Below are 26908 nucleotides of genomic sequence, written 5' to 3' on the forward strand. Positions count from 1 at the left end.
GCTAAGAACATATACATTGTAGCTCTTAAAGTGGCTCTCAAATAGCTCTCCAATGAGAGAAAATAAGATGCTAGTTAAAAGCCAACTATACCCAACATTAGGGCTCCAAAGTCTAGAGTGAACTTTAAGTAGCTCTCTATAGTTAAGTGTGGTATGTTATGTGTTCATGACTCTATTACTTATTTGGGACCAAAGTTAGGTGTATGTATATCGATATATGGAGAACTTATAAACGCTGGGTGTTTTTTAAAAAGGGCCAATTGATGATGTCCCGTAGAGATAGAGTGAAGAGTTAGTTGGAGAGCTATACAACATGCACATACTCTTTCTCTTATGAGTTTTTGTATATTATAGGCTACTCAACCTGAGTTGATTTCAAAATTGATCTTGATTTCACCAACATTGAAAACTTTAGTTCAATTCTAAAGGCGCAACGACCTTGGACATTCGATATACTGCTGGTACACGGCGCACACCACATGTCTTTACTAGTCGACAATACGCCGAGTTAGGGGATTAGTAAAGAACTACTATGGTTGTTTAATCTTTTTTGGGTTTATTTGGTTATTTTTAGATTTTTTGATTTAAATTGTTTTGGGGGAAAAAGTTAATCTTAATTTTATTAAATTAATTTAAATAATTAAAGTATGATTAACGGTAGAATATGATATGATTAGTGACAAGAATTGAGGGAAATCTGTTTCCTTGTCTTAGTATTCATTTATCACATGAGTATTTATACAACCTCTATTAAGGCCTAAGCCCATGATAAACTATCAACATAATGTAGCCCGTATTGACAAATATACACATACATAAATAAACCCAATACCCCCCTCAAGTTGGAGCATGCAGATCACAAATGCTCAACTTGCGAAGTAAATATACAAATTTACGCTTTCCTAATACCTTAATAAAAATATCGGCAAGCTGATCATCTGTAGACACATGGCTATTAGCAATTATACCCTCCTGAATGACGTCCCGTACATAATGACAATCGACTTCTATGTGCTTAGTCCGTTCATGAAACACTGGGTTCTGGGCAATGTGCAAAGCGGATTGATTGTCACAAAATAGGTTCATTGCCTGAGGATGTTCAACTCCAATACTCCGAAGAAGTGCCTTGATCCATTTTAATTCAGATGTGACTGCTGCCATAGAGAGGTATTCCGCTTCTGCAGAGGAGCGGGAAACAATATGTTGCTTCTTGGTGTTAGGTTATGACAAATATAAAACATATATTTCATGCGGAAAAACCATAAAGCCAGGAATCCAAATTAATTGCCACATAACAATTAGCATAATTTAGGATGCATACATTCGAAGCGTGCCTTCCCTAGCTTCTCCCGAACCGAACAAGAACAAGTTTAGGACTCCAAGTGTAGTCCCTCCGTAGATAGTCCACAGCACGTTCGGATCCGCCTTAGATTCAATTAACTAGAATTTAGCCTAAGGTTTTATGTTTATTCGATTATAATTTGTGGCAAATTATTAACTTTAGTTTTTAGCTTAAAACTATATGAATACTTGAATTGATGTGTTATAAATTGTGATTGCCATCACCTATTTATAGGGTAGGATTATTGGAACTAGAAACCTACTAGGATTTAATTAACCTAATCTTATTAGAATTAGATTCCAATTAAATCTATTAAGTTAGTGTTTAATTCAACAACTAACTCTAGTAGTTTTAGGAAAATAATAATTAATCCAACTAATCCTAAACTATTAAGGATTTGATGCATGCACGAACTCAACACACACATACGCACAACCCACGAAGGGCGCTGGGCGCGCGCGCGGAGAGCTTGGCCCAACAGCGCTGCAGCCCACGCTTGGGCGTGCCAGCCTGCTGGCCTCGCTGGGCCTGGCCTTGCGTGTTTCTTGGCTGGGCCTTGCGGTGCTTGCGGGCTGCTTGCTTGCCTTGCTGCGCGCGGGCTTCGCTAGGCGCAGGCCTGGCTTCGTGCTGGGCCTTGCGTCTAGCAAGCTCGTCCGATGTTTATTTCGTACGACGCGCTTCCGATTAATTTTCCGATTTCGGAATTCATTTCCGATTCGAACAATATTTAATATTTCCGATTCCAGAATTATTTTCCGTTTCGAACAAATATTTAATATTTCCGATTCCGGAATTATTTTCCGATTCCGATAATATTTCCGATTCCGACAATATTTCCGTTTCCGGGAAAATTTCCGATTCCGGCAATATTTCCATTTCCAATAATATTTTCCGATACGTACCATGTTTCCGTTTCCGGCAACATCTACGACTTGGATAATATTTATATTTCCGATACGATCCATATTTCCGTTTCCGGCAATATCATCGTTTCCGGAGTATTCATAATTTGCCTTTTGACGATTTCTGTTCCCACTGGAACCGAGATCCGTCGATTCCGAATATCCATAAATGGAGTATTTAATTCACTTAAATACTTGATCCGTTCACGTACTATTTGTGTGACCCTACGGGTTCAGTCAAGAGTAAATGTGGATTAATATTATTAATTCCACTTGAACTGAAGCGACCTCTAGCTAGGCATACAATTCACTTGATCTCACTGAATTATTAACTTGTATAATTAATTAATACTGAACCGCATTTATTAGACTTATCATTGAATGCATACTTGGACCAAGGGCATTATTGAAGGAAATAATGCCCTTGGTCCAAGTATGCATTCTATGTTAAGTCTAATAAATGCGGTTCAGTATTAATTAACAAGTTAATAATTCAGTGAGATCAAGTGAGCTGAATGCCTAGCTAGAGGCCGCTTCAGTTCAAGTGGAATTAATGATATTAATCCACAGCTTACTCTTGACTGAACCCGTAGGGTCACACAAATAGTACGTAAACGGATCAAGTATTTAATGGCATTAAATACTCCATCTATGAATATTCGGAACCGACGGATCTTGGTTTCAGTGGGAGCTAAGATCGTCACAGGCAAGAAATGAATACTCCGGAAACGATGATATTGCCGGAAACGGAAATATGGATCGTAGCGGAAATATGAATATTATCCAAGTCGTAGATGTTGCCGGAAACGGAAACATGGTACGTATCGGAAAATATTATTGGAAATGGAAATATTACCAGAATCGGAAATATTGCCGGAAACGGAAATATTGTCAGAATCGGAAATATTACCGGAATCGGAAAATAATTCCGGAAACGGAAATATTAAATATTTGTTCGAAACGGAAATTAATTCCGGAATCGGAAATATTAAATATTGTTCGTATCGGAAATAAATTCCGGAACTGGAAATTTAATCGGAAGCGTATCGTACGAATTAGCATCGGACGAGGCCTGCCGGACGAAGGCCCAGCACAAAGCCGGGCCATCGCCCAGCAAGCACGCGCGCCACAAGCCCAGCCAAGGCAGGCCCAGCGCGCGCCAAGGCCACGGATGCGTGGGCCGCGCTGCGTGGGCTGCTGCTCGCACGCGCATGGGCAGCCCTTGTGGCTGCCGTGTGTGTGTGAGTTTGTGCTCATGCGTGATTCCTAAATCTACAAGAGTTAGTGTATGATTAAATTCCTATTCCTAATTGGATAAATTAATTAAATAGAATTCATGTAGGATTCTAATTTCAATTAATTCGTATCCTACTAGGATTACGATTCCTTTTCCATAACTCTATAAATAAAGGCCTAGGGGTCATTATTTATACACAAGTTTTAAGTATTCAAAACTAAGATTTTTAAGCAGAAAAATCAGCCAATATTCTTGCCTACCTAACCGAAAATATTAGAACCTTAAGGGCGATTCTAGTTGGTCAATCTTAAGGCGGATCCGGACGTGCTGTGGACTATCTACGGAGGGACGACACTTGGAGTCCTAAAGACTTGTTCTTGTTCGGTTCGGGCGCAGCTAGGGAAGGCACGCAACAAAGAGTATGCATCTAAACTATGCTAAATGATTATGTGTAAATAATATGTTTCCTGGCTTTATGGTTTTTCCGCATGATTTATGAACTGTCATATGAATCATAACCTAACAGTGGTATCACGAGCCCCTTATTATTTTCATAATCTAAATTGCATGAACATGGTTAAATATTACAAATTTGCAAGAATTAAAAGGGGTGATTAATTTTCGTAATTGTTAATTAATTGCAAATTGCGTTTATTTAATTATACGTACGCAGTTTTTCGGCAGTTTCTTCGTTACTCATCCGAATTGAGTGATTTTTGTGTCAATTCCGCATGTAAAAGGCATTCTAAAATTTTGACAAAAATAGTATTTTTCTGCCGAACCCAGAATTCTCAAATTCGAAGCCTAACTATGACTTTTCGAAGGTTTTAGTTTTTCGAATGCAAAATTTCGTAAATTTAAGATGTTAAATTAAATATTTGCGATTCTTGTTGATAAATCTTGAATTTTTGATTGACCTACTGCATATGTTTAACAAGTTTGAATGCCTAGTCTTGTTAATTATGCAATCTAATTTGTAATTATGATTAATTTGTTGAAAATTAGAATAATTTAGAATTAATTTGATTTTCATAATTAATTGTAATTTAATTAGAAACCTATGATTAAAAACCACCATAAAAATTGTAAATTTATGATAAATTTTAAATTTTTATGACCTAGACTTGAATCCATAACAATCGGAAATCAATTGGATAATAAATTTTCGATTTTTCGCCCTAAAATTATGAAATTAATATTATTTATTAATTTGTCATTAATTTTAAATATAAATTTTAAATTTTTATGCGATTCGTTCATAAAACTTGCACGCACGAAGCAATGGACGCTTCGTGTTACCCTTAAGGGGTGTTGTATAATGCGTGCATGCGACGACGAGCAAGGGAGCTCGTCGCCCGTGCGGCACGAATGCAATGAGCAAGGGCGTAGTGCACGAGCACAAGGCAGCAGCCCTGCCTTGTGTCGTGTGCCACGAGCAATGAACGAATGGGCATGGGCGAAGGGCGAGCCAAGGCAGTCGCGTGTGGGCAGCAAGCGAGCTGCGCCACAACGCGCGCTGCCTCGCACAAGAGCGCGCAGCCTCGCGCGCAGCGAGCGCAGGCTCGCGTGCCACGAGCGCTGTGCCCAGCATTACTCGCGCGCACAGCGCGCGATGTCGCCCGCCCAGCGAGCGATGTCGCGCCCCAGCGAGCGATGGCTCGCGCGCACAGCGAGCGATGTCGCGCGCCCAGCGAGCGATGTCGCGCGCGCGCACTGCGAGCGATAGCTCGCGTACGATGAGCGCTGGCGCGCGCAGCGAGCACCTATGCGTGCGGAGGCTTGCGATGGGGATGCAGCAGCTATGCGACGAGCGCATGGGCTGCGCGCACATGGCCAGCAATGGCTGTGTGCGTGCGGCCCATGGGCGTGCAATGCGTAGGGTGTTTGCGTTACGATTAGATCGTTTTGAATGTTTAATTTGAAAATTTCAGTTCACGTAATTTTAATTAATTTTAAAATTAATAATTTAAATTATTTTCTTGGATTTTAATTTTGAATATTGTAATTATAATAAATTTTATTTATTCTAATTATTTTACTAAAATTAAAATCATGAATTAATTTAAATAACGACTGAAATTAAATTAAACTTTTTGGATTCAATTATAAATTTATATGAGCTTTAAATTTTAATTAAATTTGTATGTTTCCGGTTAGACTAGAAATACATTTTTATGTTTAAAATTAGTAAAGCATATGAATTTATTGGTTTAAGTGGGAGCGCTTTTTAGTCATAAACTCTTGATTAGGTCTACAAATCCTTAAGGTTAAAACAACTTGATTAGAATTAATAAGGACTGAATAATTGGTAGATTATTGGTGCCCTTGATTAATTGCTGCAAATGTTTACGTGATGCATAATGTGTTTTACTAACCAGCTATGTGGGCCATTCATGATAATGAATGGGTGAATGGTATATATTGTATATGTACTGTTTTGCAGGTTATGAAGTGACTAGTATGGCCCAAATAGGATAGAAAATATGGTCTGCGTACCATTAATTTGAATGTAATTGGTCTAAAGAACCAAAGTTATTTTTCAATTCAAATATGGTCTGCGTACCATCAAATAGTTGTAATTAGTTATAGCTTATCCTATTTGAAGAAAATGGTGCCTCCCACGGAGATTTTCAAGACGGACTTTGAAGTTAAAGCTTCAAGATGAAGTCGGGCCATACTAGATCACAAATATCTTATGCATGTTTTAAGTTATTTATTGTTTTTAAATATGTCTTAAAATGCATGAGATCAAAAGCTTGATTATGTTGCATGATTAAGGATTTTAGTTCACTTAAAATCTAACCAACATAGTAAGAGCTTTAAGTTCCAAACTTAAAAATTGAGTTAAAAGGTGCCATGCCAAAATATACACTTGCTTGGATATCCTTTACATCAATCTAGTAATAGTTTTCGCTCAGCGAGGTGTTACTTATTGGTCCTAAAGGGGCAAGGTACACAAATAATTGTGAGTACACGTTAGTTTTGGTGAAACTCAACGATATAAGTAAGGAGTCCTTTTATGTCGTGGCAAAATCGATAGGTTTACCTAATAAGTTCTTAGACGTACCTATCAACCAAGAATAGTTTCTAGACTATTAGCAAAAGGATTTTGCTTACCTAAGATATTTTAGGATTAAGTCGACAAACTGTGCTTAGTTCTTCAATGATTTTAGGATCTTGGAATCATTTTATTCACACCTGCCGGAACACATAATTCGAATAAAATGCTAATAACTTGTTTGAATTGCATGGTTGCTTTAATTTCAAGTTATTATTCATGATAAATGTTTAGACTTTGCATGCTTCAATGTATGTTTTAATTATTGTTTATAATTAAATATCTTGCACTGCAATAAATCCTTTTAGAAAGGTAACAGTAAATTTCCTCGATTGGTAGTGAATCCAAGAACGATTCACGGAAATGAGAGAAAGTGAGCAATTTAAAATGTACGTTTCTTATATCGACTTTTATGGTTCTTTTCGAATATCAAAATCGAATGGCAAACCAATTGGTGCTTGTGAATTCAAAATACACTGTAGTTTTGAGATCATAAAGCATTGAGTTTAATACGCTCAGCTTTACCAATGGTTAACAACCTAAAATCCTTTTTCCATTTAATTCTCGAATGAGTCTAGTTCCTAGACATTCGAATAGATCGATGCTTAGAGAACTTTAGAAGCTTCTGGTAAGATCATCTAGTTGAAACAGAATATTCAACATAAATTAAAATGGTAAAGAACCTTGTTGGTGACATTGGACATGTCTAACAAAGTATAAAAGTCAACACTAAAGAATTCAATTCTTAAGACTATAAGAAAGGGTACAAGAAATAGGAAAACGAGGAACAAATGAAAGGAATTTACGATTCCGTTTCTACCTATAAGTTTATGTTTAAAGAGAAGTGACCTAGCAATCAAACTTCCTTGGTATCATATACCGCTTGAGGTTCTTACTTCGGTAATAACTCAAACAATGGAAGCTAGGATACACTAATGACCTACAAGTGGGAAATGAAGCATGGCAATGCTACATTAGTTGTAGGGTCATCTAGTTTGTTTTAAGTCCTTTCAAAGGCTGGAACTTAATGGCTATTTTTTTCCATAATCAACATACCTAAATTTCTGTTTTCAAACACAGAAAGACTCACATTCAAGAAAAAACAAAAACAATGTTTGTTTGTTTATTTGAATAAAATGGTCAATTACAGGTTGAGTCAATATTCTTGATTAAAACAAACAACTCTTTAAAGAACTTTACTAGGTTCAAATCAAACCCTTGATTTGAGTTCCATTAAATCTTTGGCATTGTTGCTTAGACCATATCAACAAGTTAACATTCATAAGCTCTATTTTGATAGACTTTTGAAAGTTGGTTGATTTCTAGATCAACTTAAGACAAGCTAGTCTTACTTGTTGAAAGTAACAAAGAATATGAACTATTGTTAGAACGCCTAGACGATAGAGTTCAAAGCTAAAGAAAGGTTTTATGACTTTATTATTTCACATGGATTTGAGTGAATATAGGTTTATTTACTCAAATGTGATATAAGTTGAATCTGTTTGGCTAGTTCAAAGATTCAGAAGTATAAAATCCACTCGGCAAGAAATCATAAAGATCTAGGTTAGATCATGTTGATGATTACTTGAGACCAAATATGATCATCAATGATTGTGTGTTGTAATTTCACAATCTAGCTCCATAAGATATGGCATATCTACGTTGGAATGATCGAAGTCAATTAGTACTTGATTCGATCAATGATGAATCATAAAGACTTTTCCTATAATTTCTAAAACAAAATGCTCTACTACCACCAAACTAAACCAAATTCGTCAAAGTTATTGAAAAGTAATTTCAGGATATCTTTTCAATTATATATATCTAAAGAGTTGCTAAACTCAGTGGGAGCTTAGTGTTTGTTATTCAACAAACTAAGGCCCAAGTCTAGATATATGTTTCATTGTGATTTATTCAAATGAGACACAAGGGTATTGTTTCTACTACGAATTTTTGAGAACATAATGTTTGTTTGCTCGAAATAATGTCCTTTTGGAGATTCGTTTCCAAAATGACAAGTGGGAGAAAATAGACCTCGAAAGTTTTCGAGGCGAACAACAAACATAAACGGACATTCCGGAGGCTTTTCGAAGTGCTTCAGAAAATCCGAACTTATTCTTTAAGGACTTTAGAAGTGGCTTTAAAGAATAGATATCTAAAGTTTTCGAGGCGAACAACAAACATAAACGGACATTCCGGAGGCTTTTCGAAGTGCTTCAGAAAATCCGAACTTATTCTTTAAGGACTTTAGAAGTGGCTTTAAAGAATAGATATCTCTTAGAAGACTTTACAAGTGCTTCAAGGAGAACAGAATATTCAAAGGACTTTCAAGTGGCTATTGATATTCTATTGTTTGATGTTCTATACCCAAGTAGGCATAGAATTCAAGTCACTGAAACTATGAGATTCTTCTATTAGATAGTGAAGAAACATAGAGATCAGGTCAATGAAACTATGAGATTCTTCTATTAAATAGTGAAGAAACCTACAACATGCTGTCAAACTATTATCATGTAGATTAATGAGTTTGTGACTTGTAAGAAAGCTATGACGAAACCCAGATTCCCTAAAATGGTTAGAGGCCATATATAGACTCAAATGTTTTAAATGGTTAGAGGCCATAAAACATACTCAATGTTTTGATGACAAAATTGAAATTTTGTTGATTTGCAAGAATAGTTTCACACCTATTGGTTGCAAGTTTGTTTTAAGGATAAAAACCATCAAACATGGAATTGTGTTCACACACAAAGCTAGATTAGTTGCTAAAAGTTACAAGCAAATTCACAATGTGGATTGTGTTGAAACCTCATGCAAAATCGTAATGCTTCAAGTCTATAATTCAAGCAATGATTGCATATTGGTAAATATGGCAATTGGATGACAAAAGTATTCCTCAATCAAATGTTGGAATAAACTATGTACATGGCATGTCATAGGATTTGTGGATCCAAATAGATGCTTGAAAAGGAAAGCTAGCTTATAAAATCTAAGTACAGATTTAAGCAAGCAATTGGGAATTGGAACTGTATTTTAAGTGAAGCTAATAAGCATTTTAGTTTCATAAAATATACATGATTCTTATAGATGTGTAAGAGGTTTAGTGGGAGTACATAAAACTTAATTGGTCCTATGTGTATCACACACATATCTCTCTATTGTGAAATAACATTCAAATGCTAATGACTTAGATTTGAAATTATTCATCAATGATGGACCATGGCGAAACTTAGTACATACTGGGTATTAAGATCTATTTACAAAGATCTTATGATATTGTTTTGGATTAAGTAATGGCATTTACTAAATCAAACACGAAAATCTCCATTGGAGATATTCGACCCATGTGAATAAATCTAAGTAAAGGATGTTTGAACTATGTATAAGCATTTACTAAGTTAAACATCAAAGGATCTAAATAAGATTCTTAACCTATATTATATGTCAAAGAATTTAGCTGAATTTAGTATCTACTGAAACTAGATAAGCTAAAGTTACATGAATAGAATTCAATTGGGAATTATTCTGCAAAAGAATTTATCATGTATGATATAATATGAGGATCGCCAAAAACGTATCGTATGACTTTAGCCATGACGAACATATACCAATCTCTATTGATCTAAGTAAAGATCAACTAGATTGAGATCAAGAATTCTTATGGTACTTGAAAAGGTACATAGGAATAGTTCTTGATTCAAGGAAATAAAGATATGCTAAATATTGATGCTACACGCATAAACACTGGCAAAGGATCAAGCAAGACCCTTTGGAGTTAACCATTGATAAAGACGAGCTATAGAGCATCGTGTTTTGAAAATGGCAACATGGGTTGGAGACCATGAGTTGTTGCGTGGGAAATTAAAATAATAATTTCTATGTTCTAAGATATAGTTGGAGAGTCTTCCACATATCTATGAACTGCTTGGATAGGTAAATCCAAACAAAGCATCACTAGCAACCTGTACAGTTGAAGTAAAAGTACTTATTGCCTAAGAAGCAATAAAACAGGGTTGTTTGTTTATGTTAAAGAGTTCTTCACTGAACTTGGATGGATCATATGTCTTCTGACTTGATGGTTCTTCATTGCAAAATGCGTAGAACCACTAATGTAGTAAGAAAGACTAGATCACATAATAAACAAACTCGAAAAGATCTTATCATCATATCTCAAAGAACATTCGATGAAAAGGATGTTAAGATTGGCAAAGCATGATAACTAAACCTATGCAACAAGTGAGAAGCAACACTCACATTGTCGCACTGGAAATCAAGCATAGCTTTGAATTCCATGAACTGTTTTAAAAATGGGTTTGAGGCCCATGGTTGTAAAACATTGGGGTTGAACATTTATCATATATGAAATGTATTTTCATATTCCATTTAATCTTGGTTTAGTATTAAATGATGAGTCCCTTCAAATTTGACGAAATATTCAAGATAGACTGTCAGGACCAGTCCTGTGACTAAGAAATGTCTATCAAGTGAACTTGAATGTCAAAGGTTGAAAATGGTCCCTAGTCGGAGTTTTCTATAAAATTGGACGCATAGAAAACGTTAGACGATTAGAATGCAAGATGACTAGTAGTTCTGTTTCTTGAACTATGTGGACATGGCAATGTCATAATCATTTGCATAGATACTTACTTTGGGAAGACTAGTATCGGACAAGACCTATGAAACTTTACTGTAAGAGATGAAAGTCTGTCATAAGTAAATTTCATTAAATTATTAGACACTAAATCCTCAATACCTGAGTGATTTGAGATTACTTGTTTGAGAACTGGTTGCTTTGACGTTGACCAACCGTCGCACCGTAAAAGGAGGCTATAAAGGCAACGCTCAAGTAATCACCTATCAAACGAAGTCTAATCTCAAGATCGCAAGATTGGGATTGTCCTCCATAAATCGGGATGAGATGCTTAAAAGTTGTACAAGGCCACTCGGAGAGCTAGAAACTGTGAAATGCATGGCCGTGCTCGGATGAATCATAGGCTATGATTATCTGTTTATTTGATCAGTTGAACTCTGAAACCGAGGAACACCTCTGGACATAATAAGGATGACAACTCTTACCTTATGTTCAAGAGCAAGCATCGAGCGACAAAGGAATTAGGAAATGCACACTTGTCCCTAAGGACAAGTGGGAGACTGAAGGAAATAATGCCCTTGGTCCAAGTATGCATTCTATGTTAAGTCTAATAAATGCGGTTCAGTATTAATTAACAAGTTAATAATTCAGTGAGATCAAGTGAGCTGAATGCCTAGCTAGAGGCCGCTTCAGTTCAAGTGGAATTAATGATATTAATCCACAGCTTACTCTTGACTGAACCCGTAGGGTCACACAAATAGTACGTAAACGGATCAAGTATTTAATGGCATTAAATACTCCATCTATGAATATTCGGAACCGACGGATCTTGGTTTCAGTGGGAGCTAAGATCGTCACAGGCAAGAAATGAATACTCCGGAAACGATGATATTGCCGGAAACGGAAATATGGATCGTAGCGGAAATATGAATATTATCCAAGTCGTAGATGTTGCCGGAAACGGAAACATGGTACATATCGGAAAATATTATTGGAAATGGAAATATTACCAGAATCGGAAATATTGCCGGAAACGGAAATATTGTCAGAATCGGAAATATTACCGGAATCGGAAAATAATTCCGGAAACGGAAATATTAAATATTTGTTCGAAACGGAAATTAATTCCGGAATCGGAAATATTAAATATTGTTCATATCGGAAATAAATTCCGGAACTGGAAATTTAATCGGAAGCGTATCGTACGAATTAGCATCGGACGAGGCCTGCCGGACGAAGGCCCAGCACGAAGCCGGGCCATCGCCCAGCAAGCACGCGCGCCACAAGCCCAGCCAAGGCAGGCCCAGCGCGCGCCAAGGCCACGGATGCGTGGGCCGCGCTGCGTGGGCTGCTGCTCGCACGCGCATGGGCAGCCCTTGTGGCTGCCGTGTGTGTGTGAGTTTGTGCTCATGCGTGATTCCTAAATCTACAAGAGTTAGTGTATGATTAAATTCCTATTCCTAATTGGATAAATTAATTAAATAGAATTCATGTAGGATTCTAATTTCAATTAATTCGTATCCTACTAGGATTACGATTCCTTTTCCATAACTCTATAAATAAAGGCCTAGGGGTCATTATTTATACACAAGTTTTAAGTATTCAAAACTAAGATTTTTAAGCAGAAAAATCAGCCAATATTCTTGCCTACCTAACCGAAAATATTAGAACCTTAAGGGCGATTCTAGTTGGTCAATCTTAAGGCGGATCCGGACGTGCTGTGGACTATCTACGGAGGGACGACACTTGGAGTCCTAAAGACTTGTTCTTGTTCGGTTCGGGCGCAGCTAGGGAAGGCACGCAACAAAGAGTATGCATCTAAACTATGCTAAATGATTATGTGTAAATAATATGTTTCCTGGCTTTATGGTTTTTCCGCATGATTTATGAACTGTCATATGAATCATAACCTAACAATTATTTCCTTCAGTCTCCCACTTGTCCTTAGGGACAAGTGTGCATTGCCTAATTCCTTTGTCACTTGATGCTTGCTCATGAACATAAGGTAAGAGTTGTCATCCTTATTATGTCCAAAGGTATTTCTCGGTTTCAGAGTTCAACTGATCAAATAAACAGATAATCATAGCCTATGATTCATCTGAGCACGACCATGCATTTTACAGTTTCTGGCTCTCCGAGTGGCCTTGTACAACTTTTCAGCATCTCATCCCGATTTATGGGAGGACAATCCCAATCTTGCGATCTTGAGATTAGACTTCGTTTGATAGGTGATTACCCGAGCGTTGTCGTTATAGCCTCCTTTTACGGTGCGACGGTTGACAACGTCAAAGTAACCAGTTCTCAAACAAGTAATCTCAAATCACTCAGGTATTGAGGATTAATGTCTAATAATTTTAATAAAATTTACTTATGACAGATTTTCATCTCTTACAGTAAAGTTTCATAGGTCTGTCCGATACTAGTCTTCCCAAAGTAAGTATCTATGCAAATGATTGCGACATTGCCATTTCCACATAGTTCAAGAAACAGAACTACTAGTCATCTTGCATTCTAGTCGTCTAGTGTTTTCTATGCGTCCATCTTTATAGAAAACTCCGACTAGGGACCATTTTCAACTTTTGACATTCAAGTTCACTTGATAGACATTTCTTAGTCACAGACTAGTCCTGACAGTCTATCTTGAATATATCGTCAAATTTACGGGACTCATCATTTAATAAACCGAAAATTAAATGGAAAATGAATTCTATTCATTTATTGTGAATGATTAACCACTAATGTTTTACAAAGTATTAAACTCTAAAACTTTAAAACATTAAACAAGGACATCAAAGCCATTCTCCAATATGCTTGATTCCCATAGCTGCAGTGTGCGAGTTGTGCTTCGCCTGCGGCAGAGGTTTAGTCAATGGATCTGAGATGTTGTCATCAGTTCCAATCTTGCTTATCTCGACTTCTTTTCTTTCAACGAACTCTCGTAGAAGGTGAAATGTACGAAGTACATGCTTGACTCTTTGGTGGTGTCTAGGCTCCTTTGCCTGTGCAATAGCTCCGTTATTATCACAATATAGGGCTATTGGTCCTTTAATGGAGGGGACTACACCAAGTTCACCTATGAACTTCCTTAGCCATATAGCTTCTTTTGCTGCTTCATGTGCAGCAATGTACTCCGCTTCAGTTGTAGAATCCGCAATGGTGCTTTGCTTAGCACTTTTCCAGCTAACTGCTCCTCCGTTGAGGCAGAAGACAAACCCAGACTGTGATCTGAAATCATCTTTGTCGGTTTGGAAACTTGTGTCCGTATAGCCTTTAACAATTAATTCATCATCTCTACCATATACCAGGAAGTCATCTTTGTGCCTTTTCAGGTACTTCAGAATGTTCTTGGCAGCAGTCCAATGTGCCTCTCCTGGGTCTGACTGGTATCTTCTCGTAGCACTGAGTGCGTACGCAACATCCGGGCGTGTACATATCATAGCATACATTATTGAACCAATCAATGATGCATATGGAATCCCACTCATTCGTCTACGCTCATCAAGTGTTTTTGGGCACTGAGTCTTGCTTAGAGTCATTCCATGAGACATGGGTAGGTAGCCTCGCTTGGAGTCCGCCATCTTGAACCTATCAAGCACCTTATTGATATAAGTGCTTTGACTAAGTCCAATCATCCTTTTAGATCTATCTCTGTAAATCTTGATGCCCAATATGTACTGTGCTTCTCCTAGATCCTTCATCGAAAAACATTTCCCAAGCCAAATCTTGACAGAGTTCAACATAGGAATGTCATTTCCGATAAGTAATATGTCGTCGACATATAATACTAGAAAAGAAATTTTGCTCCCACTGACCTTCTTGTATACACAAGATTCGTCTGCGTTCTTGATGAAACCAAAGTCACTGACTGCTTCATCAAAACGTATATTCTAGCTCCTGGATGCCTGCTTCAATCCGTAGATTGATTTCTTTAGCTTGCATACCTTTTTAGCATTCTTTGGATCCTCAAAACCCTCAGGCTGTGTCATAAACACAGTTTCTGTTAAAACGCCGTTTAAGAAAGCGGTTTTGACATCCATCTGCTATATTTCGTAATCGTAATATGCAGCAATTGCTAACATTATCCGAATAGACTTTAGCAGTTCAACTGGTGAAAAGGTTTCATCGTAATCCACACCGTGGACTTGCCTGTAACCTTTTGCAACCAATCTAGCTTTGAAAACTTCTAGTTTCCCATCCTTGTCCTTTTTCAGTTTGAAAACCAATTTGCTTCAATGGCTTGGTAGCCATCTGGCAAGTCGACCAAATCCCAAACTTGGTTTTCAGACATGGAGTCTAATTCAGATTGCATGGCTTCTTTCCATTGCTTGGAGCTTGGGCTCGTCATAGCTTGTTTGTAAGTCGCAGGTTCATCACTTTCAAGTAATAGAACTTCATAACTCTCGTTCGTCAAAATACCTAAGTATCTTTCCGGTTGAGATCTATATCTATGCGATCTACGCGGGGTTACATTTCTAGATGGTCCTTGATTCTCCCCAGATACTTCTAAAGATCTCTGAGTTTCATCCTGAATGTCATCTTGAGCATTCTCTAGAGTTTGTTGTTCGACTCGAATTTCTTCGAGGTCTACTTTTCTCCCACTTGTCATTTTGGAAATGCGATATCTTTCCAAAAAGATACCATCTCGAGCAACAAACACCTTGTTCTCAGATTTATTGTAGAAGTAATACCCCTTTGTCTCCTTTGGATATCCCACAAGGATACATTTGTCAGATTTTGGTTGAAGTTTGTCTGAAATTAATCATTTGACGTATACTTCACAACCCCAAATCTTAAGAAAAGACACATTTGGAGGCTTTCCAAACCATAACTCATATGGAGTCTTTTCAACAGCTTTAGACGGAGCTCTATTTATAGTGAGTGCAGCTGTGTTTAGTGCATGTCCCTAAAATTCTATTGGAAGTTCGGCCTGACCCATCATTGATCTAACCATGTCTAGCAAGGTTCTATTCCTCCGTTCTGACACACTGTTCCATTGAGGTGTTCCAGGAGGAGTCAATTCTGATAGAATTCCACTTTCTTTCAGATGGTCATCAAATTCATAGCTTAGATATTCACCGCCTCTATCAGACCGCAGTGCCTTAATCTTCTTGCCTAATTGATTCTCTAATTCACTCTGAAATTCCTTGAATTTGTCAAAGGATTCAGACTTATTGTAACACCCTAATAATTCCTTGCTTTTATAAAACCATTTTCCAACTTAAAATAAAAGGAATTACTAAAGTATTACCGCCACAGTGATAACGGTTAAGGCTAGTACCAGAATTACGCAGCGGAATTTAATGTCGACTAACTTTTTTTTTTGACGGATAATGTCAACTAACTTTAAAAAAACATAAATAATAAATTATCGAGGCCTCCTACAAGTTGGAACCATAATGGCCCAAAAACCAAAGTATTCATGCGAGATCTTATTTTGTTCGTCTTAATGTGTAATTTAACAATATCAAATTTTTATATTTTCCTAACATACGTATTTGGAGATATTTACGTTTAAATATTGGGTTGAAAAGTCAAAACATGACTAATCTCTATTATGTAAGCTAAGAGGGGAGGATTATTTTCGTAATCACGCTTTTGGTGTCCTCCAAGGATTTTACTAAAATACCCTCTATGTTATTTAAGCATAAACTATTAATGAAAATACCTCATAAATATAACCATTAATGTAAATATGCGAGGATTTGTAATCCTTCTGTATCTCATGTAATTATTAGATACGTGATTAGCCGTTACCTAAGTTGTAGACTACAATTACGTAGATTAGTTTGTATATATGTTGACTTATGTCATTCTCATTTAATCAAGGAATATCTTCCAATAATATATATGGCTAAGATTTATATATATAATAATATACAAAATATACATATATACGCAATGCACGGATATGCACGCAAATTTCTTAAAAAAAAAACATTATTCTTTTACATACATACAAGAAATTACATATCAGCATTTAAATTACACATTCTTATTTATAAGTAGTGTATAATAAATATTGTACGCCGAAATAAAAAGTTCACTCAAAATACTTAAAAGTTACCTTTATATTTAATAAACCTAAATATTGATTTATTGATTTACATGCATTCTAAAATTCACGCACGCATCGCGTGCATAAAATACTAGTATTTAAGAACAGAGGGAGTAATGTATTAAAGGATAATGAAGGGTAAGTAGGAGCGAGATGATGAAAATCTCTATAGGAAAAGTGGGTAAGATGGTAAAGAAAATAGAATAAAGTAGATGTAGATATATTAAAAAAAAAAACACCTCTATTTCTTTGAAAAGTTGATACATAAAAAAATAAAAATAAAACACAGAGAGAATTTAATACTTAAAACTAAAGAATTGAGTACAACAATTTTATGTTAATGTTTTTTAACAACGAAATCTTTATACTTATTTGTTGATTATTTGAAATACATTGCTTGGAACATATAGAGAATTCAATTTGGGAAAGAAAATAAACAATAGAGGATTAGAGGGCCATAAATGGGTTATTCTCTTAATGCACTTGATTGCTTGAGGAGTACGGAGTAACGTGTAACTTTTAAAAACAGTAGTAAAAAAATTTAGGAGCCATTGGTAATTTGGTAGAAAATCTTATACTTCGTATTTTTTTTACCGGAAGTAATCCAACCCAAAAACTGTGTATGATCATGGATATTCTCCATCGTATCTGTTCCGGGTGTGGAATAAGAACAGCTGGCTATGGGATACTGAACTTCTGTTGGTAGTGCCGGCTGGTATCTGCACAACATAATAGATTAACTAGCCTCGGGGGTGGTTCGAGGATCCCCCTCCGATGCCTAAGTAAGATTACTGAAGTGATTAAGAGATAATCAAAGAGTAAGAAATAAGTGTGTTTAAGTGTTTGTGTACCTCATAGCAATAAATGAGGTGCTTCTTATATAGACCAATCTAAGGGCACGGTCCAGTGGGTCCCTTGTGGTGGGATAGCGACATGCTTGACAGTGACCCGTGGTTGATCGTTGGTTGGCCGTCTTCATGATATAGCCGTTAAGGGACTACAAATATGCCGGTAGGTTTTGTTTACCTAAGACGACCAGATTACCTGCAGGTTAATATTTACTTACGGGGAGTTCTACCGGTATCATGTTATGCCGGTAGGACTCCCCGTACAACTAGCCCCCTCAGAGTGAGCGCATCTATGATAATTGCTGCGCTTGCTCTGAAGAAAGGAAAAAAAATAAGTATTATTTTGTTACCTGTCAGTACAACTAGCCCCCTTAGAGCGAGAGAAGGCGGTGGCTGGGTTGCAAGTGTTCCTGAGAACAGTATTCGAACTAGTTGTCGTCTGCTGTCGCTCTTTAGAGAAATTTGGACGACTAGCCCCCTTGAAAAATATTTGGACGACTAGTCCCTTTGAAGAAATTTTTGGACGACTAGCCCCCTTGAAAAATACTTGGACGACTAATCCCTTTGAAAAAAAAATTGGACGACTAACCCCCTTGTAATATATTTGGACGACTAGTCCCTTTGAAGAAATTTTTGGACGACTAGCCCCTTTGTAATATATTTGGACGACTAGCCCCCTTTTTGAATTTTCACTTTACAAGTGGCGGGAGATTGTTAGACACGTTCTTCCACGTGGCTTTCATCCTAGGTCTCAATTCTTGCGCTCATTTTGGGCCGTTGATTCTAATCATAACTGTCTACTCAACTGCTTGACTCATGACCCTTCGCATACCTTACTTTGACCTTTATAACCCGAAATTTCTTCGGGACTTTACCATTTCCATCTTTCGAGTCTTCCTTGCTTTCAATTTTCTCTCTCTTCTCTTGGGGTTATTCGTGAGAGTTCGCCGTTGTCTTGCACACTTTACTGTTGTCGTGGTTTGATTTCGCGGAGGTTACAAGCTTCACTTCGTTTTGTTTACGAGTTTTGGATTTCCCTTCAAATTTTCGCTTTTGTGGTTAATTTTTCTCCGTTTTGGTGTTATTTGCAGGTATTTTCCTTTTTCCTCTTTTGCGTGCCTTATTGTTTTTCAAACTCCAGAAATTTCATAGGTACCCCCTCTTCTATTTTTCTCTTTTATGCTTACTTAGTTTTTTAGCCTCTTTGCTGTGTTCACTTTTTCTATTATCCGCCGCCATAGAATGACTAAACCTTTGGGTGGGGAAAATCCTTCTTCTCGACCTTCTGGGTTTTCTGGTTGGAGTGTTCCTCGAGAGAGTAACTGTAGTTGGGCCCAAGAGAGGCCTTCTTCTCAATCTAATTTTAGGCGGACAACTCCTCGTGAGATATACGAGAGGGTTTAAGTCAGGCTGAGAGAGAGCGTTGTTTTGGCCTACATCAACTGCGGGCTCGAATGATAAGGAAAATTCGGCCTCATGAGCGTGGTGCTCAAGATACTGAGCCTATATTAGATGTTTCCCCTATTTCAGTACGATATCACATTCGCTCCTACCGGGAATTTTTGGATTCTGCCGGTAGCGGACACGGGCAGTATGGAACTAATACTGGCAACTTCGGTGTTTCTTTTGGTCAGGCTGATAGGATGGCATCAGAACAACCTGCTAGTACTAGCGCCCGCCGCGCTGGCAAAGAGCCTATTACTGATGATGTGGATATGGCTACCAGCGAATACTCCGAAGGCGATTCTATTTTTGAGGATTCAGCTGGTAACGCTGTTGATAATCCTAGGGATAGGGATGGTGATGAAACCGGCGTTTCTGGTAGGAATGATACTGAAGCCGGCACCAATGATATTGGCTCTGATGATGATGATCCTGCTGACGTGATAGTGGCCGAAATTCTTGGGGATGAGGCTAAGGAGCAGCCTTATTTTTCCGACGACGACACACACGTCCATAGGAGAGAAGAGCTCCCTCCCTTAGACAGTCTTCCTTGTGAGACCGTAATTTTGACAACATGCCGTAATCTGATTATTAAGAAGAATCATGTGGTTCATGGGGCGACATTTCTGGGTTTGCCGGCTGAATATAAGTTGGTAGTGCCGCCTGAAGGTGCTACTATTTTTGATTGCCTCCCGGCCATATTGCTGTATATGCGAAGCATTTCTATTTTGGGCTTCTCTTTCCCTTGCATCCTTTTATTGAGAAGAAATTTCGGGCTTGGAATGTCTGTCTGGCCCAAGTTACTCCTACTACCATCAGAACTGTCATTTCTTATGTTTGGCTCTGCCTGTTTAAGCAATGGCCGCTGACGTTGAACTTATTCAAGCGGCTGTTGTGGTTAAAGAAGGATGGTGACACAGGGTGGATGTCGACGTATAGCGCATCAAAAAGGAAGACTGTGCATCCTACTATGTAGAGCTGCAAAGATTGGCAGGATCGCTTTTATTTTGTTCAAGTTCCCGACGATTTTTCTCTTCGACGGACTTTTACTAAACCCAGGCCTCGAATGGAGCAGTATAACCAGCGTGGTTTGGGCCGGCGGGAGAGAAAAGCGTTTGATTATTTGGAGTGTGATATTTTAGATGTCGGCCTCAGCAAAAAGCAGGCTGTAAATCGAAATTGGCTCCCTAATGCTTATTATATTTTGGGTAACCAACCCTTGTCTGCTGTCTGCCTATGATTACTCACTGCTTTGGTAAACACGCTTTTTAGCTGATTGGGCCGCCTTTATTTTTGTTACTTTTGGTCTAATCTAGCGCACAAGTATCCTTCCGGTTTTAATTGTTTCTTTTCCTTTTGCAACTACTAAAACTTTGGATAGAGATATTCTAGGTTTCGAAGAGAACTAAAGACCCGTGTGTACGCAGCCTCCTCAGCCTAAAGGCCGGTACGACACAATATCAACGTACTCCACGCGAGCCTCCTCCCGTCGTTCTACTGTTAACGTCGCTAAGAACCGTGTTGGTGCCGGCTCTAAATCCAAGTCGTCTTCTGCTGCTGTTTCTAAAGCTCCACTTCAATCCACAATGCAATCCAACCCTACCGGCCGAGGTGGAAAAAGCCGAAAGAGATCATCTCTCACTAGTGGTCGGTCTGATCCAACTAAGAAGGCGAAGGCTACTGGTGGGGATGATATCCTTGCTGCCGTCGAAACAAATGAGCCTTTCTTGGATGATGTCGCCAAGAAGATTGTGGATTCCACAGTTCTGGTGCACCAGTCTCCCCAACCCTCCATTGAGATTTTGGATATAGAGCGCGCTGATGGCGGTTCTGGACCTATACTTCAACACCAGGCTGCATCGGCCGCTGTTACAGGGGGTAATTCCGGTATGCCTCCTGTGAGTCGCAGTGAGAACAAATCTGGTGACTCTCGGCTGAATTACCATCTGACATTGCGTACCGGCGGTTGGATTGAGGACATCCCTTTCAAGATTCCGCCGGAAATGAGGTCTTGGTTTGGGTCGCCTGGAGGTGAACCTACAGATCAGTTCTACCCCAACATTGACCTGATGTGTGGGGAGTCGGTGGCCACTGATTCGGCTAAAGACGGTGGTGATTTAGGCTACCGTGCTTTCCGGGATTTGGTAACTCCTGCTGACAGGCCACAGGGTCAAATTGACGCTCCTGCTGCTCAACACTTCAATGATTTGTACAAGGTATTTTATCTTGATGAATTCAATGAACTTCCCAACCGGTCATATATTTGTTTTACTTTCAGGCCGTACAATCTAGCATGGGCTTGTACTATGTCTATCGCTAGAACCAGCTGCAGCTGACCCAGAAAAGCATAGATCTGGCTGACTTGAAGACGTGAGCGGAGACGGCGGAGTCTGCTTTGAAAGACAGTCAGACGAAGTTAGAGGGTGCATCTTTGGAGTTGGAGGCGGCGAAAAAGAGGCTTGAGGAAATTGAGCCAAAGCTTAAGTCGGAGACTAAGAGGGAAGATGGCCTAAACCAGAAATTGATTGACTTCAATAACGGTCTGCCTGAGGTGAAGAAAGCTTCCGCCAAGAGGGCTGTTGATAAGCTTCTTCAGTCCGACTGGTTTAACGATCTCCTTACTCAGCGCCACAATGGCGGTTGGTGCGCTGCTCATCGGGTTGTCTGCAATTTGAAGAAGTTGGACGAAGATGGATGGCAAGAGTATGAGGATGCCTATGAGGAGCATGAGTTGTTCAAGACTCCTACCGGCTTTGAGCCGTAAGATTTACCCGAGACGGTGATTTTCAATGCTAACCAGAGGACCTTGCCTCCTTTGGAAGTGCCGGAATCAGCCTATTGGTCTGATGATAATGCCGTTTGACGGTTTTGGCAGTCATCACCTTCCTCCTCTTACGGATCTTCTTCATTTCCTAGCCGGCCTCGTACATGTTAGGTTTAACTTTATTTTTAGGTGGTTGGGTTTTATCTCTTTTCGGTAAATGCTGTTAGGGCACTTGTTTTGATGTAATTATGCTGAACATCGTATAATTGTGGTGGTATTGGGTTTAACCGGTACCATTGTGCCTTGTGATCAGCTAGTCACTCCGCGAGATTTTTGGGTGATGGCTGTCGGTTTTTTGTGTTTGCTTTTTGTAATCGAATGTTTGACTACCCTTTTGATTGTTTTTTCTGCTGTTTATTTGTTTCTCATTTCAACTTCTTCTTGCCGTCTGAAATTATATGACGCAGATTATTTGCTATTGATTGTGTATGTTTTTTTATGGCGGAGATTGCACTCGGCATTCTTCGTGATTTATTTAAGTTTCTCTACGCCATACTTTTTCGTCTAAATACTTGTGTTTAGCATTGGAGTGCCGTCTGAAGGGTATTTATCGTCTCCAAAACTACTAATCACAACAACTTATTATGGACTGCTACGCTTCACAGTAAAGTGCCCATACGGCATTTATTTTCTTTACTGTTACTAATCACACCCATACATTACCTTTTGCTCGGAATTTGCAACGTTGTTTTTGGTTCTTCTCTTCATTTCTTTTGGACTGCCCGTATTTAAGGACCGCCCTAATATATACAATATAGCAAAATATAGATTGTTATAGTGATCAGTCTACGTACATATCATCACTACGCTTTCTCAAATATAGTACTTTCTCAGAGTACTGGCATTCCAGGAATTGAGTGTGGTACCATCCATCTGCATTAGCCGGTATGATCCAGGAACTATTTCCTCCCATATCTGGTATGGTCCTTCCTAGTTTGCTGTCAGTTTTACTTGAGCATTTCCTTTTCCGGTTGCGGCTGTTCTCCGCAGTACTAGGTCTCCCACTCCTAGAGGCCGGTGTTTTACTTTTTTGTTGTACGCTCTGCCCATTCTGCTTTTATACGCTGCCGAACTAATTTCTGCTTTTAGGCGGATTTCTGGCATGAAGTCTAGCTGATGCCGTAGCAATTGATCATTTCTCTCCTCATCGTAATGCTGGATGCGCATGGTTGGCAGAGCCATTTCTTCCGGTATGACCGCTTCAGACCCGAAGCTTAGCTTAAACGGACTCTCGCCGGTAGCCTCTTTGACTGTTGTTCTGTTACACCACAGAACTTCTGGCATAAGATCTGCCCATTTGCCTTTGCAGTCTTCTAACTTCTTTTTAAGCGCATCCAGTATTTGCTTGTTTGCTGCCTCTGCCTGCCCATTGCTTTGTGGGTGACATACTGATGAGTGAGCTAATTTGACCCTATACAATCCCAGGAAGCATTGTATGGGTGCACAATCGAACTGCGTCCCATGATAAAAAACAATTGCTTGTGGCAACCCGAACCTTGTAATTATATTTCGCCCATATGAACTTTTTCACCTGGTTCGCCGTTATTTTAGCTACTGGCTCCGCCTCAATCCATTTGGTGAAGTAATCCACCGCTACTATTAGGAATTTGCGTCCTCCGGCTGCCATTGGGAATGGTCCTACAATATCCATTCCCCACTGTGCGAATGGGATTGGGTTTAGAATAGGCATCAAGTCGTTAGCCGGCAAGTTGATCACTGCTGAAATTTTTTGGCATTTGTCGCACTTTTTTACGTATGCTCGACAATCTTCTAACATTGTTGTCCAGTAATAGCCTTGTCTTTGGCAGATGATGGCAAGTGGTTTTCCGCCGGAATGGTTTCCGCACGTCCCCTCGTGCATTTCTTCGACCAGCCTTGCTGACTCGAATGCCGTTAGGCACCTTAAGAACGGTAGGCTGAATGACTTTTTGTACAGCCGTCCCCACAGGATGATGTACCATATCGCATTTCTTTTTGTCTTTTTGGCCTCTGCCAAATCTGCTGGTAGAGTTCCAGACTGTATGTATGCTTGGATATTATCGAACCACTCTGCCTGAGTTGTGATGACCATGACCCGTATTTCATCCGACTCTGTACTTCGCTTGTTCATGACCTCCATCATGAATGTTCTTCTTAAGTCGGCGATATTCGAACTTGCTAATTTTGCTAGTGCATCTGCCAACATGTTTTCCGCCCTAGGTACTAGATTGATACTGAATTTTTCTAGTTGAGCCGACACTTTTGTCAACTTTGCCAGGTACTTTCTCATCGACGGATCTTTTACCTCGTATTCTCCTTTGAATTGGCTGGCTACCAGCTGTGAATCTGTTGTCAGTGTTACTCTTTTTGCATCCGCTGCCAAGCACATTTGGATGCCAGCGATTGCCGCCTGATATTCTGCTTCATTATTCGACGCAACGAAGGTAAATTTTATATCATACTCAAAAATGTCTCCCCCTGGTGATTTCATGATTATTCCAGCACCACTGCCTATCTGTGCTGCTGAGCCATCCACTGATACCTCCCATACTTCAGCTTGTACCTCGTCTTCTTGGTAGGAAGCTTCAACTATGAAATCCGCCAATGCTTTGGATTTAATTGCGGTTCTTGGCCGGAATTCCAAGTCAAACTCTGACAACTCTAGTGCCCACTTCAGCAACCTTCCTGATGTATCCAGTTTGTTTATGGCTTTTTCAAGAGGGAAGTTTGTCAACACCTCGATTGTGTGCGCATCAAAGTACGGTCCCAATTTTCTAGCCGCGACAAGGACTGCTATGCCATTTTCTCAACCAATGTGTATCTCGTTTCAGGGCCGTTCAGCACATGGCTGACAAAGTATACTAGTTGTTGCACTTTGTTCTCTGTTTCTGCTACCAGTACTGCTGCTACTGTCTTTGGTGACACCGATATGTATAACTGTAATTTTCCGCCTTCTTTTGGCCTTGCTATTGTTGGTAGGTTTTTCAGGTGATCTTTTAGGGACTCAAAAGCCTCTTGCTGTACCGGCCCCCACTTGAATTTCTTGTTTTGCCTCAAGGTTGTGAAGAAAGGCATCTGCTTATCTGCCGACTTGCTCACAAATCTGTTCAAGGCGGCTATTCTCCCTGTCAACCGTTGTATGTCTTTTACACTTTTGGGTTTTGGCAGACTGATGATTGCTTCTACTTTTTCTGGGTTAGCGTCTATGCCACGCTCACTGACTAAGAATCCCAAGAATTTTCCTGATCTTAACCCGAAGACACACTTCTTCGGGTTCAGCTTCATCCTGTACTTTCTCAGAGTTTCGAAAGTTTCCCGAAGGTCGGCTACATGATCTTTCTCCTGCCGGCTTTTCACGATAGAGTCATCAACATAGAATTCCACATTTCTTCCTTTCTGGTCGGCAAAAACTTTGTCGACCAGCCTCTGCTACGTTGCTCCTGCGTTCTTTAACCCGAACGGCATTGCCTTGTTGCAGAAAACTCCTGTATCTGTAATGAAAGCCGCCTTCTTCCTGTCTGATTTGAGCAGGCTAACCCGGTGATTGCAGGGGAATACAGTTAAACATAATAACATGTGCGGAAACAATCCCCAAAGCCAGGAAGCATGTATAAAGCACAGATTAAGAAGACTTACGTTTGAAGCGTGTTTTCCACAAATTGTCAACGAACACGAACTTAGAACTCCAGTTGTCGTTCCTCTACTTGGTTCACCGACACGATCAGATCCATCTTGATTATCGTAGCTTAGACAATCGATCAAGAGTTTGTTCTTTTGGGATGAACACACTTTGAAGGCACAGAGAGAATTAGGGTTCTCTGTTTTCTCCTAGGGTTGTGTGTAAACTGAATTGTGTTATGTTGGAAGTGGTTAGAAGGTTATTTTCATAACCTTACTAACCGACCAAGCAATAAGGCAAGGCCGGCTAGCAAGCCCGCGCAACACCACACGGACACGCACATCGAGCTGGGCCGTGGGCCGCGCTGCTGCTGCTGTGTTGTGGCCTTGGCCCGCGCGCACACAGCTCCTCGGCCATGGGCCAGCGCTGCTGTGTCGTTGCCTTGCTTGCTTGCCTAGCGCGCGCGCCCATGGGCTTTGAGTGCTTCGTGCACTCGGCTCGTGGGCCGCTCTTCGTATTCGCGATTAATATATTTCCGATATATTATTTATCGTTTCATATACGACGAATCACCGTCGTACGATACGATTTATTCGTCTCGCCTAGCTTACGAATACTCGCGATACGATATACGATTCCGATGCAAGGTCGTATCATATAATACGTTTTCCAACTAATTCCCGAAAAGCTATTAAATGAATTTCCGATTCATTTAATCCGGTGATCTGTTACGTGTCATTGGTGTGACCTTGTAGGTTCAGTCAAGAGTAAGCTGTGAGTTTAATATCCATTAGAACTCACTGATCGGAAGCATTGCTCCAGCTAGCTGTTCCGATCACTTGATCTCACTGAATTAATTGTTCGCAATTAACCTGAACCTTGGTATTAGACTTAATGCACCTTAGGTGAAGGACATATTTCCTTCAGTGATATCCTGAGAAGGCATCTAGGAAACTGAGTAGTGCGTGCCCGCTGGTAGAGTCTACTAGCCTATCAATCCTTGGCATGGG

General features: G+C 39.4%; 1 protein-coding gene across 1 annotated transcript; it reads right to left on the reverse strand.

Moving 5' to 3' along the window:
• Positions 1-23230: 23230 nt before the first annotated feature.
• Positions 23231-25564, reverse strand: LOC110804190 (uncharacterized). The gene is made up of 3 exons (XM_056834325.1): positions 25114-25564; positions 23824-25069; positions 23231-23711 (listed from the first exon to the last, which is right to left on the reverse strand). Exons 1-3 carry the CDS (start codon positions 25562-25564, stop codon positions 23231-23233), a joined length of 2178 nt encoding a protein of 725 aa, XP_056690303.1.
• Between the last annotated feature and the right edge of the window lie 1344 nt (positions 25565-26908).

Source organism: Spinacia oleracea, chromosome 1 (assembly GCF_020520425.1).
Source record: "Spinacia oleracea cultivar Varoflay chromosome 1, BTI_SOV_V1, whole genome shotgun sequence".
Lineage (NCBI taxonomy): Eukaryota > Viridiplantae > Streptophyta > Magnoliopsida > Caryophyllales > Amaranthaceae > Spinacia > Spinacia oleracea.